General features: G+C 47.3%; 1 protein-coding gene across 2 annotated transcripts in view; it reads right to left on the bottom strand.

The window, feature by feature from the left end:
- Pafah2 (platelet activating factor acetylhydrolase 2) overlaps window positions 1-22,209 on the bottom strand; it is a 35,157-nt gene extending 12,948 nt beyond the window's left edge. Inside the window, exons 1-9 of one of the 2 annotated variants that reach the window (XM_076860999.2) lie at window positions 22,083-22,209; window positions 18,731-18,848; window positions 15,551-15,687; window positions 13,241-13,394; window positions 11,910-12,006; window positions 5,612-5,680; window positions 4,801-4,942; window positions 3,618-3,731; window positions 14-105 (exon numbers count right to left, since the gene is read on the bottom strand). In XM_076860999.2, the coding sequence (XP_076717114.2) occupies window positions 14-105; window positions 3,618-3,731; window positions 4,801-4,942; window positions 5,612-5,680; window positions 11,910-12,006; window positions 13,241-13,394; window positions 15,551-15,687; window positions 18,731-18,848; window positions 22,083-22,193 (1,034 nt within the window). In that variant the 5' untranslated portion in view covers window positions 22,194-22,209. The remainder of the gene's footprint in view (window positions 1-13; window positions 106-3,617; window positions 3,732-4,800; window positions 4,943-5,611; window positions 5,681-11,909; window positions 12,007-13,240; window positions 13,395-15,550; window positions 15,688-18,730; window positions 18,849-22,082) is intronic. The other variant, XM_076861000.2, reaches the window with a different exon arrangement.
- Between the last annotated feature and the right edge of the window lie 797 nt (window positions 22,210-23,006).

The following is a 23,006-nucleotide window of genomic DNA, read 5'->3' as shown; positions in this document are numbered from 1 at the left end:
CTGGGAAACTCACCGAAACTGGGCTTCCTTGGCCAAAGCCAGAACAGCTGTGGCCCCTCCAAATGAATGTCCCATCACAGCCACGCGGCTCAAGTCAATGCTGCCCTGAGGGAAGCACAGAACTTAGCCAAGCCAGAAATTTGGGACTTTTTTTTTCCCCTTAAGGAATTCCTCAACAGCAAGAGGAAGAACCACTGAGGGGATGAGGAGGCTTGACACAGAGGAGGCCACCAGAGCCACACTGGGCCTCCTGCTGGAGCAGGCGCAGTGTCACCCAGTGGTAGGGCACTCGCCTACTGTGGATGAGGCACTGGTCCAATCCTAACACCACACCACCAAAAAAAGAAGATCCTCTTGCCTACGAGGCAGGCAGACAGTGCTGGGCATGAGCGGCCTGCTGCAGGCAGAAGTTCTGAGGACCATGTTTCACTTCACCTTTATTTTTGTAATCTTACCATCTACCAACCTACCAATATCCGGCCTCGGGTAGACATTCAAATACCTATGAATAGGGGCTGGGGCTGCAGCTCACGTGTGAGGCACTGATCCTTAGCACCACATAAAAATAAAATAAATAAAGGCATGTTGTCCTTGTACAACTACAAAAAAATACCTATGAATAAGTGAATGGACATATGTTGTCAGGTCCCACACTGGCTCGCCAGCTTAGAGCATGGTGAGAATAAGATCTCTCTCCGTCCTCCAGTGCCTTATGAACAGGTCCTGGGGATCCCCGGACCACCCTGAGGGGAGGACAGGAGTGTTTCTGTGGCACCTCCGCTTTGCTCTGGAGCAAGGACTGTTTGTGCAGTCACCCACTCAGGTTCTACTTCCTCTTTGAGTATCTGTCCTGATTTTTATCCAAAGCCCAGAAGAAGAGAGAAAGAATCTGTTCATTCTAACATGATCTGGAAGTATCTATTTCTGGTTGTCCCCATGAGCCTTCAGGGCATGGTTATATAAAAAACCACTGCAGCTGCCTGCTGAGGAGGGCCAGACATTTCTCTGGCTTTGTGGCCCAGCCTCTGCCCTGAAGCCTGCTCCCTCACCCAAAGGCTTCCTCCTGGAATCCTCCCCCTTCACTCAGTACCTTCAGCTTGGCCACTGCGTTGGGTGGACTTTTCAGCTTTTTAAAAGGTAGGTCAATACCTTCAGGTGCCTCCGAAAACCAGAAGTACTGAGAGGTCTCTCCCTTCCCCATGCCTTTTCCACAGGTTGCCCACTTCCTCCCACAGACAGCTAACATTTTCTGCACGCATAAGCAAACAGGAATTCATTCGTCACCCTCTTTTTATACAAATGGTTCAGTATCGGGCTGTTTTGTGTAGCAATTCGAGCACAGAAAGAGCTTCCCCAACCTTTCTTACAGCTACATTTTATTTCCCCATGGAAGAGACAGCTGGCTAACCACCAAATCGGTTCCTGGATGCACAGCTAGACTATTTCCCAGCAGTCAGATGAGGCCTCACGACTGAGTTCTGGCCAAAAGAACATGAGCAAAAGTGCTATCTCCATGCCCAAGGCTGGTCCACACCAACCCTCTCAGATGGACCTCCTTGCCCTCTCCCATTCTGTTGGCTTAATGTACACAAAAAATCTGGGATTTACAAATGAGATGGTAGAATCCTAGGGTAAAAGGAGCCTCGATCCCTGATTCACCTCTTGCTCAGGGGTACCCCATAGACTTTACATAGGAGAAAAATAAATTTCAATAGTATAAGCCACTGAGATACGGGGTTTATGTGCTATAGCAGTGAGCACTCTGTCATTGGTAAACATTTAAGCTACCGTCAATCTTTTGCTGTTACACTCTGTACAGGAAGAAATAACTTGCACATTAGCACACTTCATGAGGACAGGTATTACAGGATAAAGTCCCAGAACTGGAGATGAGAGGATCAAAGCACACATGCATCTGTACTGCTGAGAACTATGCCTAATGGCTCTCCTTGGGGCAGGCCCTACTGTCACCAGCCGTTTAGGAGGATGACTACTTCTCCAGTGTGTCAACACAGGAAATAATCAAGTTTTACTTGGTCTAATGGTTGAAAATTACTTATGGTTTTTAATTCTGTGTTTCCAACGGCTGCTTCTCAAATAACTGAACTGGGCCGTGGCTGCCCTTCCTCAGGTTCCCAGGCAGGTAGACCTGCACCTCCGCGCTCAGAGGCTGCTTCTCCAGAGGGGGTGGACCACACACAGCAAGGCACCGGTAAAACCCTCTAGATTCTAGGTTCTGTCTCATTGCTGACCATCCAGGAAGATGATTCTCCTTAGAGGACACTACCAGAGGCTTACAAGACATTTTTTTTAAAGAGGTTTTGAGCCACACAGTACAGTTTATGGGTCAAAAAATTCCAGTTTAAAGTTTGACTCTACCACTGAGCTGAGTACTCTTGGGTAGACACTTAGCCTGTCTAATCTGTTTTTCTTTTGATATGGAGAGGTTAACAATGCTGACTTCCTAAGTTGGTGTAAGGAGATCACCTAGGAAATAATGTAGGGGTGCGCTTACTCCTACAATGGAATATTGCATGGCCACTAAAAATCATGCCACCCCAAACCACTGACTAGCTCAAAAAGATAGATTGTTTTGCTAAGTGTGTGTGGGGGCGAGGGAAGCCCACAGAACAACTTGTTTTAAATGATAACATTATTGTTTTAAAAATAATGTATGAGCTGGGAGTAGTGACAAATGCCTGCAATCCCAGAGACTTGGGAGGCTGAGGCAGGAGGATGACAAGCTTGAAGCCAGCCTCAACAACTTAGCAAGGCCCAAAGCAACTTAGCGAGGTCCTAAGCAACTTAGCGAGACCTGTCTCAAAACAAAAAAGGGCTGGGGATGTAGCTCAGTGGTTAAGTGTCCCTGGTTCAATTCCCTATATCAAAAATAAGTAAACAAAAATATGCATGTATGTATTAATGCATTTTAAAAATAACTGGAAGGACCAATGTCAAAATGTCCAAAAGAACTGTTCTTTTTTCTTCATGCTTTTATGTGATTTCTTGGTTCCATGAATAAAGCCTGAGCTACTGAGGAAATCAGGTGGGGGTGGTGAATGGCGGAGTCTGAAGGTGCCTTCCTAGGCATTCCAGTCTATGGCAGGGATGGTTGCAAAACCTCCTGGAGGTTCTCAGGAGTCCCTCACAGGAAGGAGCCTGCCTGACGTAGATCCTCCCTGAGGGAATGAACACGCCTCCTCTGTCCACACAGCCCTGGTGGGAACCTGCATCCTGCTGCTCAAGTCCCCACCCAGAAGCAGGCAGACAGAACACTCAGTGATTGGTCCAGAAGGGGCATGTGACCCACAAAGGGCCACAGCCAGGAAACTCAGTCTCCTTTCTTTTCAATTCTGGTGCAGTGAGTTGAGATACAGGACTGGATTGCCAGCAACCATCTTTCTTGGCAAAAGCAGGGACTATGGTAAGAAAGACACCCACATACAGACAGAAGTTCAACCAGAAGGGAGAGAAGAGCTTTGAGGACAGTGTGTCAATGGACTGGCCTAAAGTTGGCTAGACATGTGAGCCAGTAAGTTCTCTTTGGTTTAAGATAGTGAGTTTGGTTTGCTCCATGTAACCAAGGAAGTTCTGGGTCACACCAGCTGCTGCCATACCTTCAAGGTCATCAGATCCAACCCTCCAGGCAAGATGTTGAGGACAGTCCTCCCAGCAGTGACTTCCTGCATGATCCTCAATACCCGTACACACTCTCCTACGCGCTGATGCACCTGCAACAGAGAGACTAGTGGGAACTGGAAATTCCACAACCATCCAGCAAGAATCTCATCTGCAGAGCCAACCGAGGAAGAATGCAAGGAAGGTTTGTTTGCCCCCTACACTCAGCAAGCACAGGGGCCCTTGCAGCTCACATAAGCACCACCCATCAGCACAAGGCAATCAGTCCTGTCATTCTGATTCTGCCTGCCCACAGGGTTGTCAGGAGGATCCGATGAGATGATGAGGACCGCCCCACCCCAAATCTAACTAGGCATTTCTGGTAGGAACTTTCATTTTGGCACTTCTCCGCAGGCTAGGACTCCCTCTTCCAGAATTTTTCAAACTCCAGCATGGCAAGATGTAGGGGACTAGGGAACAGCCCCCAAACAGCTGAACATATGCAAGCTCAGAGCTGCAGAGGGCTGGGGTTCAAACCTCAGGAAGTAAGCCAGTGTGCAGATGAGCCCAACGGCAGAGAGCCAGAGACAGTGAATTCCCTCTGAGAGCAAGAACTGATGGCGCCTGAAGCTGGTTCCAGTGGTCTCGCTCTTCCTATAGTCTGCTTATATCAGCCAAACGGTTCCCTTTTTTGCTTAAGCAAACTTAAGCTGGGTTTCTGATACTGGCAATTTTAAGAGTCCTGATTAATACCCCATTTATTCCCACTAAGATGGGAATAAAGATTTAGAAAGTTAAAAGAATTGTTTATTGAGAGCGACAGTCTGGGTGAGTATCCCCCAAAGGTCTATGTATTCAAGATGGTCTCCAGAGGAGCACTTTGGGAGGGGTGAAATCTTTAGGAGGTGGGAACTTGCGGGACCCCAGTCTCTTCCTCACTTTTGCTTCCTGGCTCACGAGGTGGGTGGGTCTATTCTCCCCCCGCATTGCCATCTAGCATCACTAAAGGCCCAAAGCAATGGGTCCACCTGATCTTTGACCAGAACCTTCAGAACCATGAGCTAAATAAACCTTTTCTCTTACAAGTTAATTTTCCCAGGTATTTCACTGTAGTAACGGACAGCTGATCAAAACAGTGAAAGCAGGCTCAGTAACCCTCCTTCCCTGGTCGCACACGCCTACCTGGGGATTTCGAACATGGAATTCCTTCTCCCCTTCCTCAATTTGAAGGTAGGGGATCCATTCCTCCTCTAGTGACTCATTGGTGGGCTGATTCTCCTCTGGGATGTGCTTGCAGAAATAGGTAGCCGAAGCTGACTGGTCTCTGAAATACACCCGCCGTAGGGGAGAGGGCAGAAGACACCATGAACTCACTTCTCCCTTGACCAGCTCCTCTCTCTCAGCCAAGTCACTGTGGGCTCCCCTTTTGCTAGTAGGGAAGGGGTCTGAGGCATGCAAGGAAGAGTAGAAAAAAGACATATTTTTGGACAGACCAGGATTTGAACACCAGCTCAGCTGTGTCACTTTTGGCAAGTTATTTAACATTTTAGAACTTTGGTTTTCTGCTCTTTAAAATGGGCATAACACCTGCTTTATATGATTGTTGGGAGGATTAGAAATAATACACAGGGGATAATGCTACATTAGCTTAGTGATACAACACTTGCCTAGCATATGCAAGACCCTGGGTTTGATCCCCAGTACTGCAAAGATCAAAACAAAAATCTAAAAACTTTTTTTTTTTTTTTTGTATTAGAGGTTGAACCCAAGGGCACTTAACCACCCCAACCCTTTTTATTTTTTTGAGACAGAATCACACTAAGTTGCTGAGGCTAGCCTTGAATTCGCCAACCTCCTGCCTCGGCCTCCTGAGTCACTGGGATTAGGTGTATGCTATCACATCTGGCTAAAAAAGAAAACACTGATAGGGGACTAGCCTCGCTCACTGCAGGCACTCATTCCAGGAAAGTTCACGGTGACTGTCATCCCTCACCTGTGCTCTGGCACAGCAACCACAAAGCCACGGGAGGCCAGCTCCATACAGAAGGCTGAATACAATGTCCTAGAGATGAAGAAAGGAATAGGGAGAAGGGATCAAAAGAACAGCCCAGGGCTCACCCCACTCCACTGCACCCATTCCAGCCATGCTCTGCTAGTGACCACCCCAAAGGATTAAGCAGAGCAAGTGCCCCAGCGGGCAGCCCTCCTCCAGGTACTGTTCCCAAGCCCCACAGTTCTCATCCCACAAGGCTCTGCCTCCTCCTCCAGGCACTGTTTGCAAATCAACCCACAGGGCCTTGGGCCCTCGGTGAGACCAGCCCCTCGTCCCAAATACATTTTGACTATTTCAATAGCATTTTTATTGTCATACACTGTATGTCCCCCAAATTAGCTATTAAGCTCCTGGAAGACAGAAACTCTTTTTTTGGTAGCAGGGATTGAACTCAGGGGTGCCTAACCACTGAACCACATCCCCAGCCCTTCTGAATTTTGAGACAGGGTCTCACTGAATTGCTTAGGGGCTTGCTAAATTGCTGAGGCTGGCTTTGAACTCACAATCCTCTTGCCTCAGCCTCCTGAGTGGCTGGGATCATAGGCATGCACCACATTTCTTTTATATGCAATTTAAATACGACTTAACATGCAGATTTTTCTGTCTTCCACCTGCCCAGGAGAAGGAAAAAAAGGAATTTGGCAGATTCTGCCGACTGCCTACCCCAAACACCTATTTTCCCTTTCTCCTCAATAACAGAATCTGATTTTTGGCCAACAACCCTTTTATGCCATCAAAGTATTATATGTCCCAGCCTCCCTTACAGCTGTTAGTCTGTGTAGTTAAAGTTCTAATGCAGCATGGTGCAACAGACATTTAATGCTAAATCAATAAGTAATTTTAAATTTTCTCATAGACATATTTCCAGAAGTAAAAAGAAACATACTAACTTTAATTGCACATTTTATTTAATCTATAATAACCCATTATATTTTAATCATATCTTATTTAATTATATTAAATATTAATTGTTTAATCATATTTAATCATTTTATTATGTTTTATTAAATTATAACCTATTTAACCTATTATAATTACAACATATAATAAAAAATCTTTTAAGTTAATGAAACTTTTTATTACTTTTTTTTTTCATATTAAGTGTTTGAAATGGGCACACATTTCATACTTGCAGCTTACCTGATTGGCCCAGACACATTTCAAGAGTTCAATAGGCACACAGAGTTTGATGCTACCAATAATTGGCAGAGCAGGACTAGTCAATGAGATGTAAACAAGTTGTGTTACATAGAACTTCCTATAAAATTTCCTTTATAAAGCTCCTTCCTACTGCCTGGGATGCAGATTAATGGCTAGAACTAAAGCAGTCATCCTGGGTCATGAGAGAACTTTAGAAATGGAAGCCACAAGATTATAAAATAAGTCTGATTCTCTGATAACTTCAAGGAACTACAATATCACCCTGTCTACTGCTAGCTTTCTTCTCTCTCAGAAGAGAAAAAAAAAAAAAAACAACTTTATTTTGTGTTAGTCTCTGTTATTTGGGGTTTTCTGTTAAACACAACTTGCCCAAATCCTCAGACACAGCAAGATCAGTTTCCTGGATCTCTGTTCACCTTTCCCCCTTCCCAGGGGAGGCAGGGAACTGGACCTCAGAGGCAGAGAGGTTTCTGGCGCCTTCCTAGTTTGAACGGCAACGGCAACGTTAGGCCAACCTGCCACTCACAGCCCATCTGCTCAGTGTACAGAGCGTGTGTCCCTGGGCTGGGGGTGCAGCCGGGTGGTACGGTGCTTGCCTACTATGCATGGTTGAAAACCTGCACTGCAAAAACAAAACAAAAAAACAAGCATGCGTCCCTGCCTCCCCATGTCCCCGCCTGCCCACTTCAGAGGACTGCGTGGGGCCTGGTGACAGTGGCCTGCCTGTCCCACACCTCAGCGCACATGCTCCTCCCTGAGTGGGAAGCCACAGGTCTGTGGCCCACAGAAAGGACCTCAGAGCCGAATAACCAGCAAGGGAGAGGAAACAATGTCCCTGGCCCTCCCTGCCCTGCCTTGGAATTTCCCTCTGGTTAATGAAGAGTGTTCATAACTGGCTCCGCCTGGTCCCTGAGATGTGAAATCTGAATACAGATTCTTAGACCCCAAAGACCACCTTCCAAGTCAGGTGCTCACTACTCTCCCAGAGCAGGATAGTGGGCTCAGGAGGGAAAGTTTCTTAGTTTCTTTTCCTGGCCCGACCACCGCTTCCCTGAGGGCAGAGACTCTCACTCACTACTCAGTGCCCAACCCTGGCACAAGCCCTGGCACGAGGCAGGCACTCAGTTTACCTGCTTGCCTTGCCAGCCTCACCTCTGCATCTATGCTCCACTTCCGCCCAAGCTAAGTCTCTGCACCAGCTCTTCTTGGGGATTCAATCCCAGATTTAGGAATAACCTTCCCCTCGTGCCACGGAGTTGGCACAGAGCAGGTGCCCCACAGGTGTCTGCTGAATGAATGAGAACCCAGCAAAACAGCCCTTGCAATCACGGGATGAGTACTTCTTTAGAGACCATCGTTTTCTAGGTACTGCCTTCACAGAGCCTGCAATCTAGAAATAGTGAAGACAGCCATTAAAGAATAATTAACACAGGGGCTGGGGCTGGGGCTCAGCGGTAGAGCGCTAGCTTAGCACACGCGAGGCCCTGGGTTCGATCCTCAGCACCACATAAAAATAAATAAATAAAATAAAGATATTGTGTCCAACTACAACTAAAAAATAAATATTTAAAGAAAAAGAATAATTAACATAAATAAGTTCATCATAATCATGACAAGTACTGAGAAGTACACATGTGATGTGCAGGTCAGGAGGGGTGTCCCTATGGAGCTGACCTCTAAATGAGGACCCTGAGTGTAACTGGGAATTAGCCAGGCAAAAGAAGGAGCAGAAAGAGGAACCGATGAACAGAACAGCGAGAAAGTTCTAGGCAGAGGGAAAGGCCTCAAAATACACCAGACGAGGGCCCCCGGGCAGGAAATAACACGTTTTTAAGTAATGTGTTTTTTAACTAAGTGAAAGGCCAATTTGTTGGGAGAGCTGGAATGGGTAAATAGCAAGACATGAGGCTGGAAACTGCCTTGGACCTGCATTCAGGTAAGACCATGAAAAGAACTGAATTAAGTTCAAAGAGCTTTTAAAAAATTCTAATTAGGGTCCAGGCATGGTGGCATATGCCAGTAGTCCCAGTAACTGGGGAGGCTGAGTTCAAAGCCAGTCTCAGCAGATTAGCAAGGTACTTAGCAACTCAGTGAGACCCTGTCTCTAAATGAAATATAAAAAAGGGCTGGGGATGTGGCTCAGTGGTTAAGTGCCTTGGGTTCAATCCCTAGTACCAAAAAAAAAAAAAAAAAAGTTCTAATTAGGGGAGGGACATTCATTTCCTCATTCAACAAATACTTATTGAGCATCGTCAACATACCAGGCACCATTCAAGGTGCTGAATAAAAAGATAATTTCTGATTTTAAAAGAGATCTCCCCAGCGGGATGAGGAGAGCCACATCCGCAATCCATATCTCAGTTATTCCAGAGGCTGAAGCAGGATCCCAAGTTCAAACCAGTCTGGGCAACTGAGCAGGACACTGTCTTGAAGTAAAAAATATTAAAGGGCTGTGCTAAAACCATGCCATGGAGAAAGGATAGCATCTTCAACAAATGGTGCTGGGAGAACTGGAAATCCATATGCAACAAAATGAAATTGAATCCCTTTCTCTCACCACATACAAAAGTCAACTCAAAATGGATCAAGGAGCTAGGAATCAGACCCAGAGACTCTGCGTCTAATAGAAGATAAAGTTGGCCCTAACCTTCATCACGTGGGGGCAGGCCCCAAATTTCTTAATAAGACACCTATAGCACAAGAGTTAAAACCAAGAATCAACACATGGGACGAATTCAAACTAAAAAATTTTTTCTCAGCAAGAAAAATAATATGTGAGGTGAATAGGGAGCCTACATCCTGGGAACAAATTTCTACCCCTCAAACATCAGATAGAGGTCTTATCTCTAGAGTATACAAAAAACTCAAAAAGTTAGACAACAAAAAAGCAAATAACCCAATCAACAAATGGGCCAAGGACTTGAACAGAAACTTCTCAGAAGAGGATATACAATCAATCAACAAGTACATGAAAAAATGCTCACCATCTCTAGCAATCAGAGAAATGCAAATTAAAACTACTCTAAGAGGGCTGGGGATGTGGCTCAAGCGGTAGCGCGCTCGCCTGGCATGCGTGCGGCCCGGGTTTGATCCTCAGCACCACATACAAAGAAAGATGTTGTGTCCGCCGATAACTGAAAAATAAATATTAAAAAATTGTCTCTCTCTCTCTCCCCTCTCTCACTCTCTCTTTAGAAAAAAAAAAAACTACTCTAAGATACCATCTCACTCCAATAAGAATGGCAGCCATTATGAAGACAAACAACAATAATTGCTGCCAAGGATGGGGGTGGGGGTGGGGGAGCCGGGGAAAGGTACACTCATACATTGCTGGTGGGACTGCAAATTGGTGCAGCCAATCTGGAAAGCAGTATGGAGATTCCTTGGAAAGCTGAGAATGGAACCACCATTTGACCCAGCTATTCCCCTTCTCGGACTATACCCAAAGACCTAAAAAGAGCATACTACAGGGACACAGCCATATCAATGTTTATAGCAACACAATTCACAATAGCTAGAATGTGGAACCAACCTAGATGCCCTTCAATAGATGAATGGATTAAAAAAAATATGGCATTTATACACAATGGAATATTACTCAGCACTAAAAAAAATACCAAGATCATGGCATTTGCAGGCAAATGGATGGCATTAGAGCAGATTATGCTAAGTGAAGTTAGCCAATCCCTACAAAACAAATGCCAAATGTCTTCTCTGATATAAGGGGGGTGACTCAAAATGGGATAGGGAGGAAGAGCATGAGAAGAAGACTACCACTAAATAGGGAAGAGAGGTGGGAGGGGAAGAGAGGTGGGAGGAGAAAAGAGGGAGAAGGGGAGTTGCACAGAAGATGGAAGGAGAACATCATTGTTATACAGAATACATAGATGATGTTTTAATGAGAAAAAGAAAAAAAAAGTGTGTCACATTAGATTGGATAGAGAGAAAGGATGAGAGAGGAGGGGAGGAGTAGGGGGGATAGGAAGTGCAGCAGAATAGAATAGACAACATGATTGATGTATGTACATTCCATGTATGTATTATATGTCAAAATACATTCTGCTGTCATGTATGACTAAAAAAAATAAAATAAAATAAAATAAAAAATATTAGAGTTAATATTATTGTAATAACTCATGCCTCTGCAAAATATTAGAAATAAAGTTACCTGGGATGGTTGAGGGAGAAAAAAAAAAAGGGTTGTGAATGTAGTTCAGTGGTAGAGAGACCCTGGGTTCCATCGCCAATACTGAAAAAACAAAAACATCTCCTTAGCTAGAGCATGGCCAAGGGTGTGGCGATGAGGAAACCTGCGAGACGCATGAGGCTCTGGGACACTTGATGATGAGCACAGAAAACATCACAGGCTCAGCTGGTCCCACCGTGGGGCGGAAGCAGACCCCGCAGGAACAATGCTCAGTGGGTATCATGTCAGACTCTCAGCCAGAGCTGAGAGTCTGGTGGAAGAGGTCTTGGAGTCTGCCACCCCATGTCCCTCCACACAGAGAAAAGAAAAGGAGAAGTGACACCAGTGTGTACCTAGGAGGCACCCGTCCAACTGAGGCCTCAACGAGTCACCCGCTGGGAGTGGCATCCCCGTTTGGTAGGTGTGGAAATCTAGGCTCAGAGAGTTACCCAACTTTCCCAAGGTCACACGGGGCACAAATGGCACGGCGGGGGTTTGCAGCAAAGCTGTTAGCTGTGAACACCGGGAGCAAGCCTGCCTCATTCCCCGACACCCAGTGCCACGCACACGGCAGGGGGTCAACACAGGTTGAGTAAATGGCTGTCCAAATATAAAGTTCTAGCTCTTCTGGGCAGGAACAGAGGCCGATGGCGAGAGCACACCTTTGTGCAGATGTGGAACACGGACCTGAAGGACGTGGAGGCTGCACAAAGCAGCCCTGGGAAGGGTCCTCCGGAGGAGGTGGACCCGAAGTTACAGCACAGAGCAGACGGAGTTAGACGGCTAGCAGATGGACATGTCTGTCATTCTGCCCTTTGAGAATAAGTTGAGACTCAGCAGCTGTCGCTGTCACTAGGCAAAGTCTCCCCAGACAGGGATATAAGCTCTTACCTGAAGGCTCCAAGGCCATGGGAAAATATGATCAAGGGGTATCCAGAGTCCTTCGTCTTAAAGGGGCCGTTCCAGCTAACAGGCAGGCGGCAAGATCCTAACAGAGACACAGGCTATAGAATCCCTGGCTGCCCAGAGCTGTCACCAGGAGGGCAGCCCAGCATAGGCAGGGGTTCTCTCCCTCTGAGGAACCTGCCAACCACCCCTGAGCATCCCAGGACAATCATCACCTAGCCTATGCTTTCCACTTTTCTTCCCTAGGGAGAGGGAATACCAAAAAATGGGAGTGGGCCTGTAATCCCAGCACTCAGGAGGCTGAGGCAGGAGGATTTTGAGTTCAAAGCCAGCCTCAGCAAAAGTGAGGCGCTAAGCAACTCAGTGAGACCCTGACTCTAAATAAAATACAAAAATAGGGCTGAGGATGTGGCTCAGTGGACAAGTGCCCTTGAGTTCAATCCCTTGTACCCCGCAAAATGGGGAGATATATCAAAGGCCTGGAGTTGGGGGTGTAGCTAGATGGTGGAGCACCCACCTGAGCAAGAAAGACCCTGGGCTCAACTGCCAAGATAGCAAGAAAACAAAAAAAAATCGGGGCTGAGGATGTGGCTCAAGCGGTAGCACGCTCGCCTGGCATGTGTGCGGCCCGGGTTCGATCCTCAGCACCACATACAAACAAAGATGTTGTGTCCACCGAAAACTAAAAAATAAATATTAAAAAATTTCTCTCTCTCTCTCTCTCTCTCTCTCTCTCTCTCTCTCCCTCCCTATCTATCTTTTAAAAAAATTCTCTCTTTAAAACAAAACAAAACAAAACAAAAAAATCATCCACGGGGACAATGCTGAGATGCCAAGGAGTGAACAGAGGACCTGGGACAATACTTGGGGGGAAGTGCATGATTTAGTGTGGCCCTGCCCAGAAGATGGGAGGCCTGGAGGGAGAACTGCAGGAGACCCTGCTCCCCGAGAGCGAAGCTTGGCCAACCTGCAGGATGGCTGGCAGTGAGCACCTGCTGGACAAACAGCCAGACCCGCCACCTAGGCAGGCATCCTGCATCCCAAGCACTGCACTAGAGGCTTTGACCCCACACCTCCCACACTGTGACCCCACAAAGGCAGGTATTCAGACAGATTAGGGAACATGCCCAAGCCCCATAACTAGTAAATCAGAGAGCCTGGATTCAAAGCCCAGGAGAGCGCTACTCAATGGTCAAGCTCTGCACACCCACCCACTGCAAAAGGGCTGGACTCTGCAAGCTTAAAGGTACTGTGTCTACATGGGGACAGCCTAGGGACATAACCAAGCAGCTGGGAAAGCACGGGGCCAGCCTTACCCATAGCAAGGTTGAACAGCAACCCCACCCAGCGCTTATTCAACCGCAGGTAATCAGCCAGGCCAGCCCAGTACTCAGGGCGCGGGATCCACAGGGGCTGCTCCACAGTTTCCTCCGACGCTTGGCAGGGGTAGAAGAGTCGAAAGAAGCTCCCCTGCAGGAAAGAAGAGAGCAGCTGCTCAGAGCAAGAAGCCCAGGCACTCTGGATCTCCCGTTAGGGCACCAGGCAGGCAGGGCATTGACACAGGGAACCTTAAGCTTCAATGACACACCCGAATTTTACATTTAGAAATAAAGGAATTTAGCATACATGAAAAATGTTATTTCAAATAGCTCGTGGTATTTTGAATGACATGGGGGGGGGTGCCAAAATACTTCGAGTGCTTAGGACATCAAGATTTAAATCTGGGGCTGGGATTGTGGCTCAGCGGTAGAGTGCTCGCCTAGCACAGGCGGGACCTGGTTCAATCCTCAGCACCACATAAAAATAAAGGCATTGTGTTGTGTCCATCTACACCTAAGAAATAATTAAATTAAAAAAAAATTTTAAATCCAGTCCTGAGCCCAGGCCTGGAGGAGCCATGGGAGTGAAGATTTGCCCTTGTGCTGAATGAGGCACTAATCATGGGTCACACAGGCCCATGATTTAGGCTAACTCTAAGGACGAACTCATCTTAAACAGGAGAAGGTGAGGGTGGGTGCCTCTCACGAGGAAACCAGGAGCCAGCAGGTCACGTTTTGTGATACCTGCCTATAATCCCAGCAACTTGAGAGGCTGAGGCAGGAGGATCTCGAGTTCAAAGCAACTCAATGAGGCCCTCAGTAACTCAGTGAGGCCCTAAGCAACTCACTGAGACTCTGCCTCAAAATAAAAAGTAAAAAGGGCTGGGGATGTGTCTCAGGGGTAAATTACCCTTGGGCTCAATTCCTGATGCCAAAAAAACAAACCAACAAACCTAGAAACTGGTAGAAGGAAAGTCCAGAAGGAGCAGATGGAGGCAGGAGAGATGGGGCCACCAAGTTCGCACCCAGGTTGGGGAGTCAAGAGCAATGGCATGTGGCTCACTCTTCTTCCTCTCACCAACTCCCATAAGGATGAAATGGAAAACCTTTCAACGTGGGTCAGCCATCTGCCCTCAAGACAGGTGGGAGGAGCTGGGAGCTGCCCCTTGAGCTAGAGCCCCGCCCCCCTTTCCTCCTGGCTGAAGAAAGAACACTTCATCTAGGTCAAATGGGAAGTGTCTGGTACTTGATAAGAGGAAGACAGCCCTGGGGGCTGATAACCAAATCCAGACCAGCGCTAGCTCAGCTTCCCCACCTGGAACTGCCCACTCTCACCCGTGACCGTGAAGACCAAGCACAGCTCCTCCTCTCAGTGGCCTGAGATGATCTGTGAAAATGGTTCCCTACTCTCTTGACCCTGAAAACCCCACAAAATCAAGAGGTTCAGATCTTCATGTTCACTTAAGAAGATTCATGAAACCACATAGGCCATCAAGGGTATGCATATCCGAAAAGCCACCAAGCCCGTGCAAAGCGTCATTTTAAAGAAGCGATGTGCGCCATTCCGGAGTTACAATGGTGGAATTGGGAGGAGTGTCCAGGCCAAACAGGGCTGGACACAGGGTTGGTGGCCCAAAAAGAATGCTGAATTTTTGTTGCACCTGCTAAAAAATGCAGAGAGTGACACTGAACTCAAGGGTTTAGATGTAGATTTTCAGGTCTTTGAACATATCCATGGAATAGAGCACCCAAGGTGCACCACTATCCTTACAGACGTCTGGATTAACCCACACTGAGCTCCCTGCCCCATCCAGAGGATCCTCACTGAAAAGGAACAAACTGTTTCTAAGCCAGAAGAGAAGGTTGCACAGAAAGTAAAGGCATCCCAGAAAAAACTGAAGAAGCAAAAACTATGGCACAGGAATAAACTCAGATAAAATAAATGCAAATAAAAGATAAAAAAGGGGCTGGGGGGCTGGGGATGTGGCTCAAGCGGTAGCGCGCTCGCCTGGCATGCGAGCGGCCCGGGTTTGATCCTCAGCACCACATACAAAGATGTTGTGTCCGACGAAAACTGAAAAATAAATATTAAAAATTTTTAAAAAAAGGGGGGGGCTGGGGTTGTGGCTCTGTGGTAGAGCGCTCACCTAGCATGCGAGAGGCACTGGGTTCGATCCTCAGCACCACATAAATGTAAAATAAAGATATGTGTCCACCTAAAACTAAAAAATATTAAAAAAAAAAAAAAAAGACCCAGCACAGACCGAAGCAGGGGAGACATGTAGGGGAGGAGCTGCAGACACCTACCTGGAGACTCTGACCCTCCATCACATCCCCACAGCCTACAAGGTGGGGTCCTGAGACAGGTGGGAAGCACACCGACTGGCTGGTCCCCATCTCAACAGCAACTGATCGTATGACTGGGGCGGTGCTGAACTTGACGGCTGGAGGGTGGAACACAGAACAGCCTCTTGCTGGTTTCCTCTTGGCTTTTTGCTGCTAATGAGTCATGTGCCATTGCAGCTCTGTCCCCTCACCCCTCACCTCCCCATCCTCCCTGCCAGTCACTCATTAAATCATTTGCTAAGGTAGAGGGGCTGCATTTCTTTCTGGGCAGGTGAGGAGATGGTGGTGAAGAGGAGAAAGAACTTCCATCTTCAAACCTGCCAAGAGCTGGGGATGCAGCACTTGCCTGGCATGCACAGGCCCTGGGTTTCAACCCCAGCACTGCGAAAAAAAAGAAATAAAGTGGGAACTGAAGACTTCCAATAAGTGTTTATGCAGCACCTACTGTATGCAAGTGCAGGGGTAACTGTGGCAGAGACCGTGACACAGTCCTGCCCTCCACAGGCTACCGGCGTAGCAGTCACCCTGTGGGCACTGAGCTAAGCTCCTCACATCCGTGAGCTCCTTTCATGCTCTCCACAACTCTTGGAGGTGGGCAGTATTGAGATCCACTTTAGGGATGAGAAAACTGAGGCTTGAGAGGTTGAATAACTTTCCCAAGTTACCCCGCTCAGGAGCACACACAGGTCTGCCAGAGCCAGGCACGGAGCTCTTAGCCACGACTGACCCTGCTCGTGGGGGACACCCAGACACGCACAACACCACTGACCTAGAATATCAATGCTAGTTTGGTTTGATGGTTGAGGGGAGTAAAGTTCTTTGTTGTTTTGCACTAGTGTGAAATGTAGATGTCACAGGTCACCTGGCCTTGAACTGCTGTAGGTACTTTGCCAATGAAGCTACCATGGTGGATAGTGTTAGGCAGAACCTGACACAGCAACGCCATTTTGAAATATATCTTAGAATAAGAGTCACCTTGTGGTCACTCTGATTCAGCCTGACCTTAAGCCCCAGACAAGGCTTCACTGTCGTACAAAGAAAGGACATGGTTATCTGGGACAGGAACCCTGAAAACACCTGCTTTGACATGGAACAGTGAGCACCTCACAGAACAGAGGTGATGTCCGTTGGGTCAATCTCCTAGCAATGGCACAACTGCAAAAATTCCCCCACTCCCTCATGTCCCTGTGTCTGGCCCAGGCTGAGTAGAAGACAGGTGTCAGTCTCCACGGGGGCCCCCTCCGCAGGTTTGTCATGAATAAACCTGTGTCACTGTTGCGCCGCCTTGCCCCTCTATTTCCTCCATTCACAGATGGCAGAGCTGAGAAAACCACAGGAAAATGAGTCCCCGGATTAGACTATAACTGAAACCTGACCCATTCCTGGACTTTCTGATCACCCGGGTCAATACATTCCCAACAGTGCACACCAGGCCTTGTGTTTGGTCCCCAACACTGCAAAATAAACAACAACTAATAAACCAACAGAATTGAGATTCCTATTGCTTGCAATCAAGAGCAGCTAAAAGCATTCCCCGTTATTAATTACTGTATTACTCTGCTTCCTGCAAGATGCTCTCAGAGGGTTCAGAGAGTTTAAGTTCAAGCACGCCTGGGCAAGAAAAGTCCTCAGAAATTGCTCCTGCCAATCCTCCCATGATCATCTCCCCATCCCTGGCCTGGTACATACATGCACTTTACTGAAGAAGCCAAGATCCTGAGAGATTAAGTGAGCTGCTCAAGGTCACAAGCAGAATTATTATTAAACACACATCTCCTGCTCTCCAACTTCCAACTGCCTGGTCCAATGGTCACCCCCAAATAATCCTAAAATCATTCTATTTAACGTTAATAGGTAATAAACGATTTTCTTTTCTTTTTTTACAGAGCTAGAGTTGGAACTTGGGGCCTTACACAGGCTAAGCAAGAGCTCTATCACTAAGATAGCTATGCTCTCAGTCTCATTTTATTTGTACCATAGACTTAACTCCATTTTGCTTCTCTGAAGCAAATCTTAAAAGAATCCCACTCTGGCAGGCTGAGATGGGAGGACCACTTGATTCCACAAGTTCAAGGTGAGCCTGGGCAACACTGGAAGACACCATCTTAAAAAAATATTGAAAATCAACCCGATTCTCTTTAAAAGGATGCAAAGCTCCTGATGTAATCAGTGGTTGACCAGAGCTTCTTAGCCTCAGGTCCTGACCTTTGCCCTTGTTGCTGATGGACACCCAGCACGATTGGGTCACAAGAAGCATGCCACCCACATGACAGTGAAGCAACTGCCAAGTTCTGTCATAAGAGACAGATAACAGGGGTTCTGAGGGGACAGAGTGCTCCCTGAGCTTGGGAGCTGGGGGAAACAGGAAAGGCTGATGTTCAAGTAGGAAAAACTGTGGGCAAAGGCAGTGTGCTATGAACGAGAAACAGGGAGTGGCTAATGATGGACAGAAGGGGAGAGGAGCAAGCTGAAGGGTAGCTAGACCAAGGAGTGCCACTCTGCTCTGAAATGAGGTGGCAGATGTCCAAGGGCTGCTGCGCAAGAAACCACTTCTGAAAGACCTGCTCTTGGGGTGCAGCTCCATTGCGGCCTAGCTTGCTTCCCCTGGACAAGTCATCTGACCTCTCGTAAGCCTCATTTCCCATCCTCATAGGGACACTAGGAGATAAAGTGAAATAATGCACTGAAAACACCTGGCATACTACCTGGTTCTTAGCAAGATTCCAGAAAATATCTGTTGATTGAAAAAACAACAGGTTTTGGAAAAGGCTGGGAGGGTAACTCAGAGGTAGAGCCCTTGGCTAGCATGTGTGGGGCCCTGGTTCATCCCCAGCACTGCCTAAGAAAAAATTCTTTATTGCAGGGAGGCTAAGGCAGGAGGATCACAAATTCCAGGCCAGATTCAGCAACATAGCAAGACAGTGTGTCAAAGTAAAAAAAATAAAAAGTGCTGGGGATGTAGCTCTGTCGTAGAGTCCCCTAGATTCAATGCCCAGTACCACCCTCCTCCCCAAATGGACTTGGCAACTGTATGGGTTTGGAGAATCAAGGGAGAAAGGAGAGCCAAAGACAGTCAGATTTCAGGATTCAGTGATCAGATCAGTAGCTTCTTATGGGAAGAGATTTTTCGTCTCATCCTACACAGGGAGTAGCACGTGGGACAGGCGGCAAGATGAGTGGATTTGGAAACAGTGGCCCGGAGGGGAGCAGGTGTTTCTGATATCCCTGGCAAACTTCTGAGAAGGTCATCAATTAAATTCTGATTGGAAATAAAGAAAAAAGAAAAAAGATCATTGGCCAGAAGTGAGGCTTTCACGAAGAGATGAATCTGTATTCCCTACGCTCACACTGACTGGTGATCAGGTAGAATAAGATGGAAAACCCCAACCTGACCAGTTTTACTGAAGACAATCCACCCAGAGCATCCAGAGTCCTTTCTAAAAACACTGTGGAATTTTCCAAGGAAATCGGAGCAGGTGTCTCTGCTTCTTTTGCTCCTCTTGCCTGAACAGTTCATGGTAGGCTTTTTCCTGTCCAGGAGCCTCTCCATCCATCCAGGCCCAGTGAGGTCACCTGTCCTCTGGGGATATTTCCCAAGTCTTTCCAACATTTCCTCCTCTAAATTTCTGAACACAGTCCCCATCTCTTATCTAGAATCCAATCACAGGGCTGCTTTAGGCAGCTCTTCTACCAGCTTTCAACAGTGACCTGCCTCCAACAGTGGTCCATGTGGAATGTAGCTCAGGTATTCCTTGGCCTAGATCCCATTCACACAGGCAACTTCAAAAAATGTATATTCTAGCCAGGCATGCTACACCTGTAATCCCAGCAATTTGGGAGGCTGAGGCAGGAGGATTGCAAGTTTGAGGCTAGCCTCAGGAATTTAGTGACTGTCTCAAAAATAAAAATAAATAAATAAAAAGGGCTCAGGATATGGTTCACTGGTTAAATGCCACTGGATTCAATCCCTGGGTCCTTCCTGAAACCATGGACAAAAAAGTATATTCTAGGGCCTCCATTCTCAGAGGTCAATATGGTTTTTTTGAGGTGCTAGGAATAAAACCACAGCTCCATGCATGCTTGGCATCCACTCTGCCACTAAGCTACACCCTAGCCCCCAATTAGTTTGGGTTTTTGTTTTTTTTTTTTTGGAGGGGGGAAGGGAGAAGGGTTTCACTGAGTTGCTTAGGGCCTTGAACTTGTAATCCTCCTGTCTCAGCCTCTTGAGTCACTGGGAATACAGACATTCACTACCATGCCCGGCCCCCAGTTAGTTTTTTAAAGCTTCCTGGTATTTCTGATCACCTGGTCTAGATAGTGAGAAGTCTTTTTTCTGTTCAGACCTGTGTGCATGCAATGAACACTGACAGTACCCTGTATTCTAGTCCCCTGTTTTTTATGACTAAGTTTTCACCGGGTATAATCGCCAATGGCCACCCCAAAAGTAAGTTCCTACCAGTCACTAGGCTTAATGTAGTGCCCTTTTCACAGTTGGTCTCAATAATTAATTTATTCAATGAATGCTCTTTAAATTTTCCCACAGTTAAAACTTTTAGATATATTCCAGGGATAAAGACTGTGTTTTGGACTGGGGTTGTAGCTCAGTGGTAGAGCACTCACCTAGCACAGGTGACTCCCTGAGTTCGATCCTCAGCACCACATAAAAATAAATAAATAAAATAAAGGTATCGTGTCCAACTATAACTAAAAAATTAAAAGAAAATTTTAAAAGACTGTTTTATACTTCTTTGTAGGCCAAACCATTTATCCATGTTTTCCCAGAGTAGGGACTCAGTAAATGTTTCTTTACTTGACTTTGACTTAAACCCTCAATTTTTTTTAAATCTATTTATTTTTATTTTTCTGTGGTGCTGAGGTCGAACCCAGCACCTCAAATATGCTAGGTGAGTGCCCTATCACTGAGCCACAACCCCAGACCCCCTCAATTCTTTTTTAAACTTTTTATCTAAAAATAAAACTATATGGCATAGCAGGAAAAGAAAGGCTCTGGTAACTGAATTCCTCTGGTTCTTATTATCTATGAGAGGTTTTCGGTTTTTTTTTTTTTTGGTACCGGGGATTAACTCAGCGGTGCTTAACTACTGAGACACATCTCCAGCTCTTTTTTATATTTTATTTAGAGGCAGGGCCTACTAAATTGCTGAGAATGGCTTTGAACTCGTGATCCTCCTGCCCCAGCCTCCTGAGCCCTTGAGATTATAAGCGTGCGCCACGATGCCTGGCAGCTGTGAGATCTTGAGCAAGTTCCTTAAACTCTAAACCTCTAAGAATTAACCACATGATAGAAATAACACGACTCATGAGGCTGTTGAAGAGGATTAAGTAACGTATGTGAAGCCCCCTGACATACAGAGAGCACCAGAGCCACAGAAGGTAGCTACACCTATAGTTAGTTTAACTAACTACATGGCCTCTCTGAGCCTAAGTTGTTTTATATGTAAAATGGGGACATTTCATAAGTGAAATTTAAATGAGTAAACTGATTTTGCCTAGGGCCTGGTATATTTTAAGTACTCACAAAATGTCAAAAACTAACTCCTTAACAACGGTACGTCTCTCTTTCAACATACCCAGCCAAGGTCTCTTTGATTTTTCCTGGATTACACCCTTCAGTAAAGTGGATTTCTCAGGTCTGTCACCCTGCCAAAGCCAGAGTTACTGCACAGGCCCCAGAGAGCTCAAAGGGCATCGACAGGGCTTACGCTGCAGCTGTCCTCCTGCTGGGGCCCTGCTCCTAGGGGGCAGGGACGGCCTCTCTGCCAGCTGGGTGAACCTTTCATCACTGGCTATTTCAGGACAGAATCCAAGATAAGCGCCTCTCTAGCAGCCTTCCTTTCAGACAAGGGCCCCTGGGATACTAAAAGTTCACTGTCTGTGTGACCTTCGGTCTCTGGAGGAAGTGGGGAAATCTCACCCTGCTTTTAAATGGAGACATCGCGTTCAGAAGGACGCGCTTGAGCAACAAGCTTGCTGGGTCTAGAAAAGCAGCCTCGATGAAGTCTCCGACGGTTTACAGATCCACTTACACCCCACACCCCGGCCAGCTCTTCAACCCAACTCGCCCTAAGGCTGACGGCCACCTCCAGTTTAGAGAGGAAGAAAGCGGGTCCCAGGGAGGTCACAGAGGGAGAGGCTGGGCTGGATGAGAACCACACTGGCTGACTTAAAGCTCACGGCAAAGCGAAAAAGGAATAGGGACCCACCCACCTGCCTGAAAACCAAGGGGCGAAGCCACAGAGCGCGAGGCTGCGCCGAGAGAACCGATTTCGGGGCGCGCGAGTTTGACAGTGCGAGGATTTGGCGTGTGGGTGGGAAACCAGAGGTGTCGGAATAGGGAAGGGGGGGCACGAAAACCAAAGGTCAAGGTGCGGTTCCCGGCATCGAGAGGCAAGGGAGCCCCAAACCGGGCTGGAGTACGAAAAAGTCTGCAGCCAGCTCAGTTCACCACGAGAACTTTCTCCAACCAACTTACCCAGTCAAGGTGATCCCTCAGAAGCAACTTCAGACGTTTCACTCGACGGAAAAGAGAAACCGCCCAGGGTCCTATGGCCCTTTGGTAATTGTAGTTTCCAGGACTCGTCATGGACGCTTTTAAGAGCGCTTCCCACCTCTCTGTACTGAACTACAATTCCCGGTGGGCACCGCGCCATCTCGAGCATCGCAACCGTTAAGACTACAATTCCCAGAGCCCTACGCGCCCGCGGATGGGCGAAACCGCCCAAGGCCCAGGGTGCGGTGCGATTCCTCCCCCTGGCGGTCTGAGCAGAAACCGCGGCGAGGTGGTCTCGAGCGGAGGGTTACCGTTTATAGTCCCAGTGAGTAACCCTCCGCCTGAAGGTCTCTCAAATAGTTCGCGGGCGTGCCTGGAAACAGCCCTGGCTTCGCTTTACTCTCAGGGAGGTGGGAAGGAGGTTCTTTGTTTCCATAAATTTTGCTTCCTGGAGTTGAGACTGATCATTCCAATTAAGGGCACATTCCCTAAAAGCCTACACCTGTTGACACCTGTAATTTCCATTGTCCTTCGCAAGAGACTCCCTAGAGTCCAGACCAGGGAGGAACCTGCGAGATCAGCGGGTCCAACCCCTCAGTGCATCCCCGTTTTACTGCCCTATGCTGATTCCTAGGGACACGCTGGCGAATGAGATGCTGTCTCTAGCCTCAACCGAATCCATCTAGCAGAGGATTCAGACAAAGGAATAATGACAACACAGCGACACGCACTCTAATAATGGGAGAAACAGCGAGTGTGGGGGACTGATGAGGGGCACCTGCCTAGGCTTGGGGGAAAGCTGTGTCCCCAAGGCTCCCTAGAGGAAGGGAGGAAAATTGAGACCTAAGGCCAAGAACTTAGCTGGGAGTACCAGGAGCGCGAAGAGTGCCTAGGACAGTTTGCGTG

Source organism: Callospermophilus lateralis, chromosome 7 (assembly GCF_048772815.1).
Source record: "Callospermophilus lateralis isolate mCalLat2 chromosome 7, mCalLat2.hap1, whole genome shotgun sequence".
Lineage (NCBI taxonomy): Eukaryota > Metazoa > Chordata > Mammalia > Rodentia > Sciuridae > Callospermophilus > Callospermophilus lateralis.
This window is presented reverse-complemented; position numbering and strand designations above follow the sequence as displayed.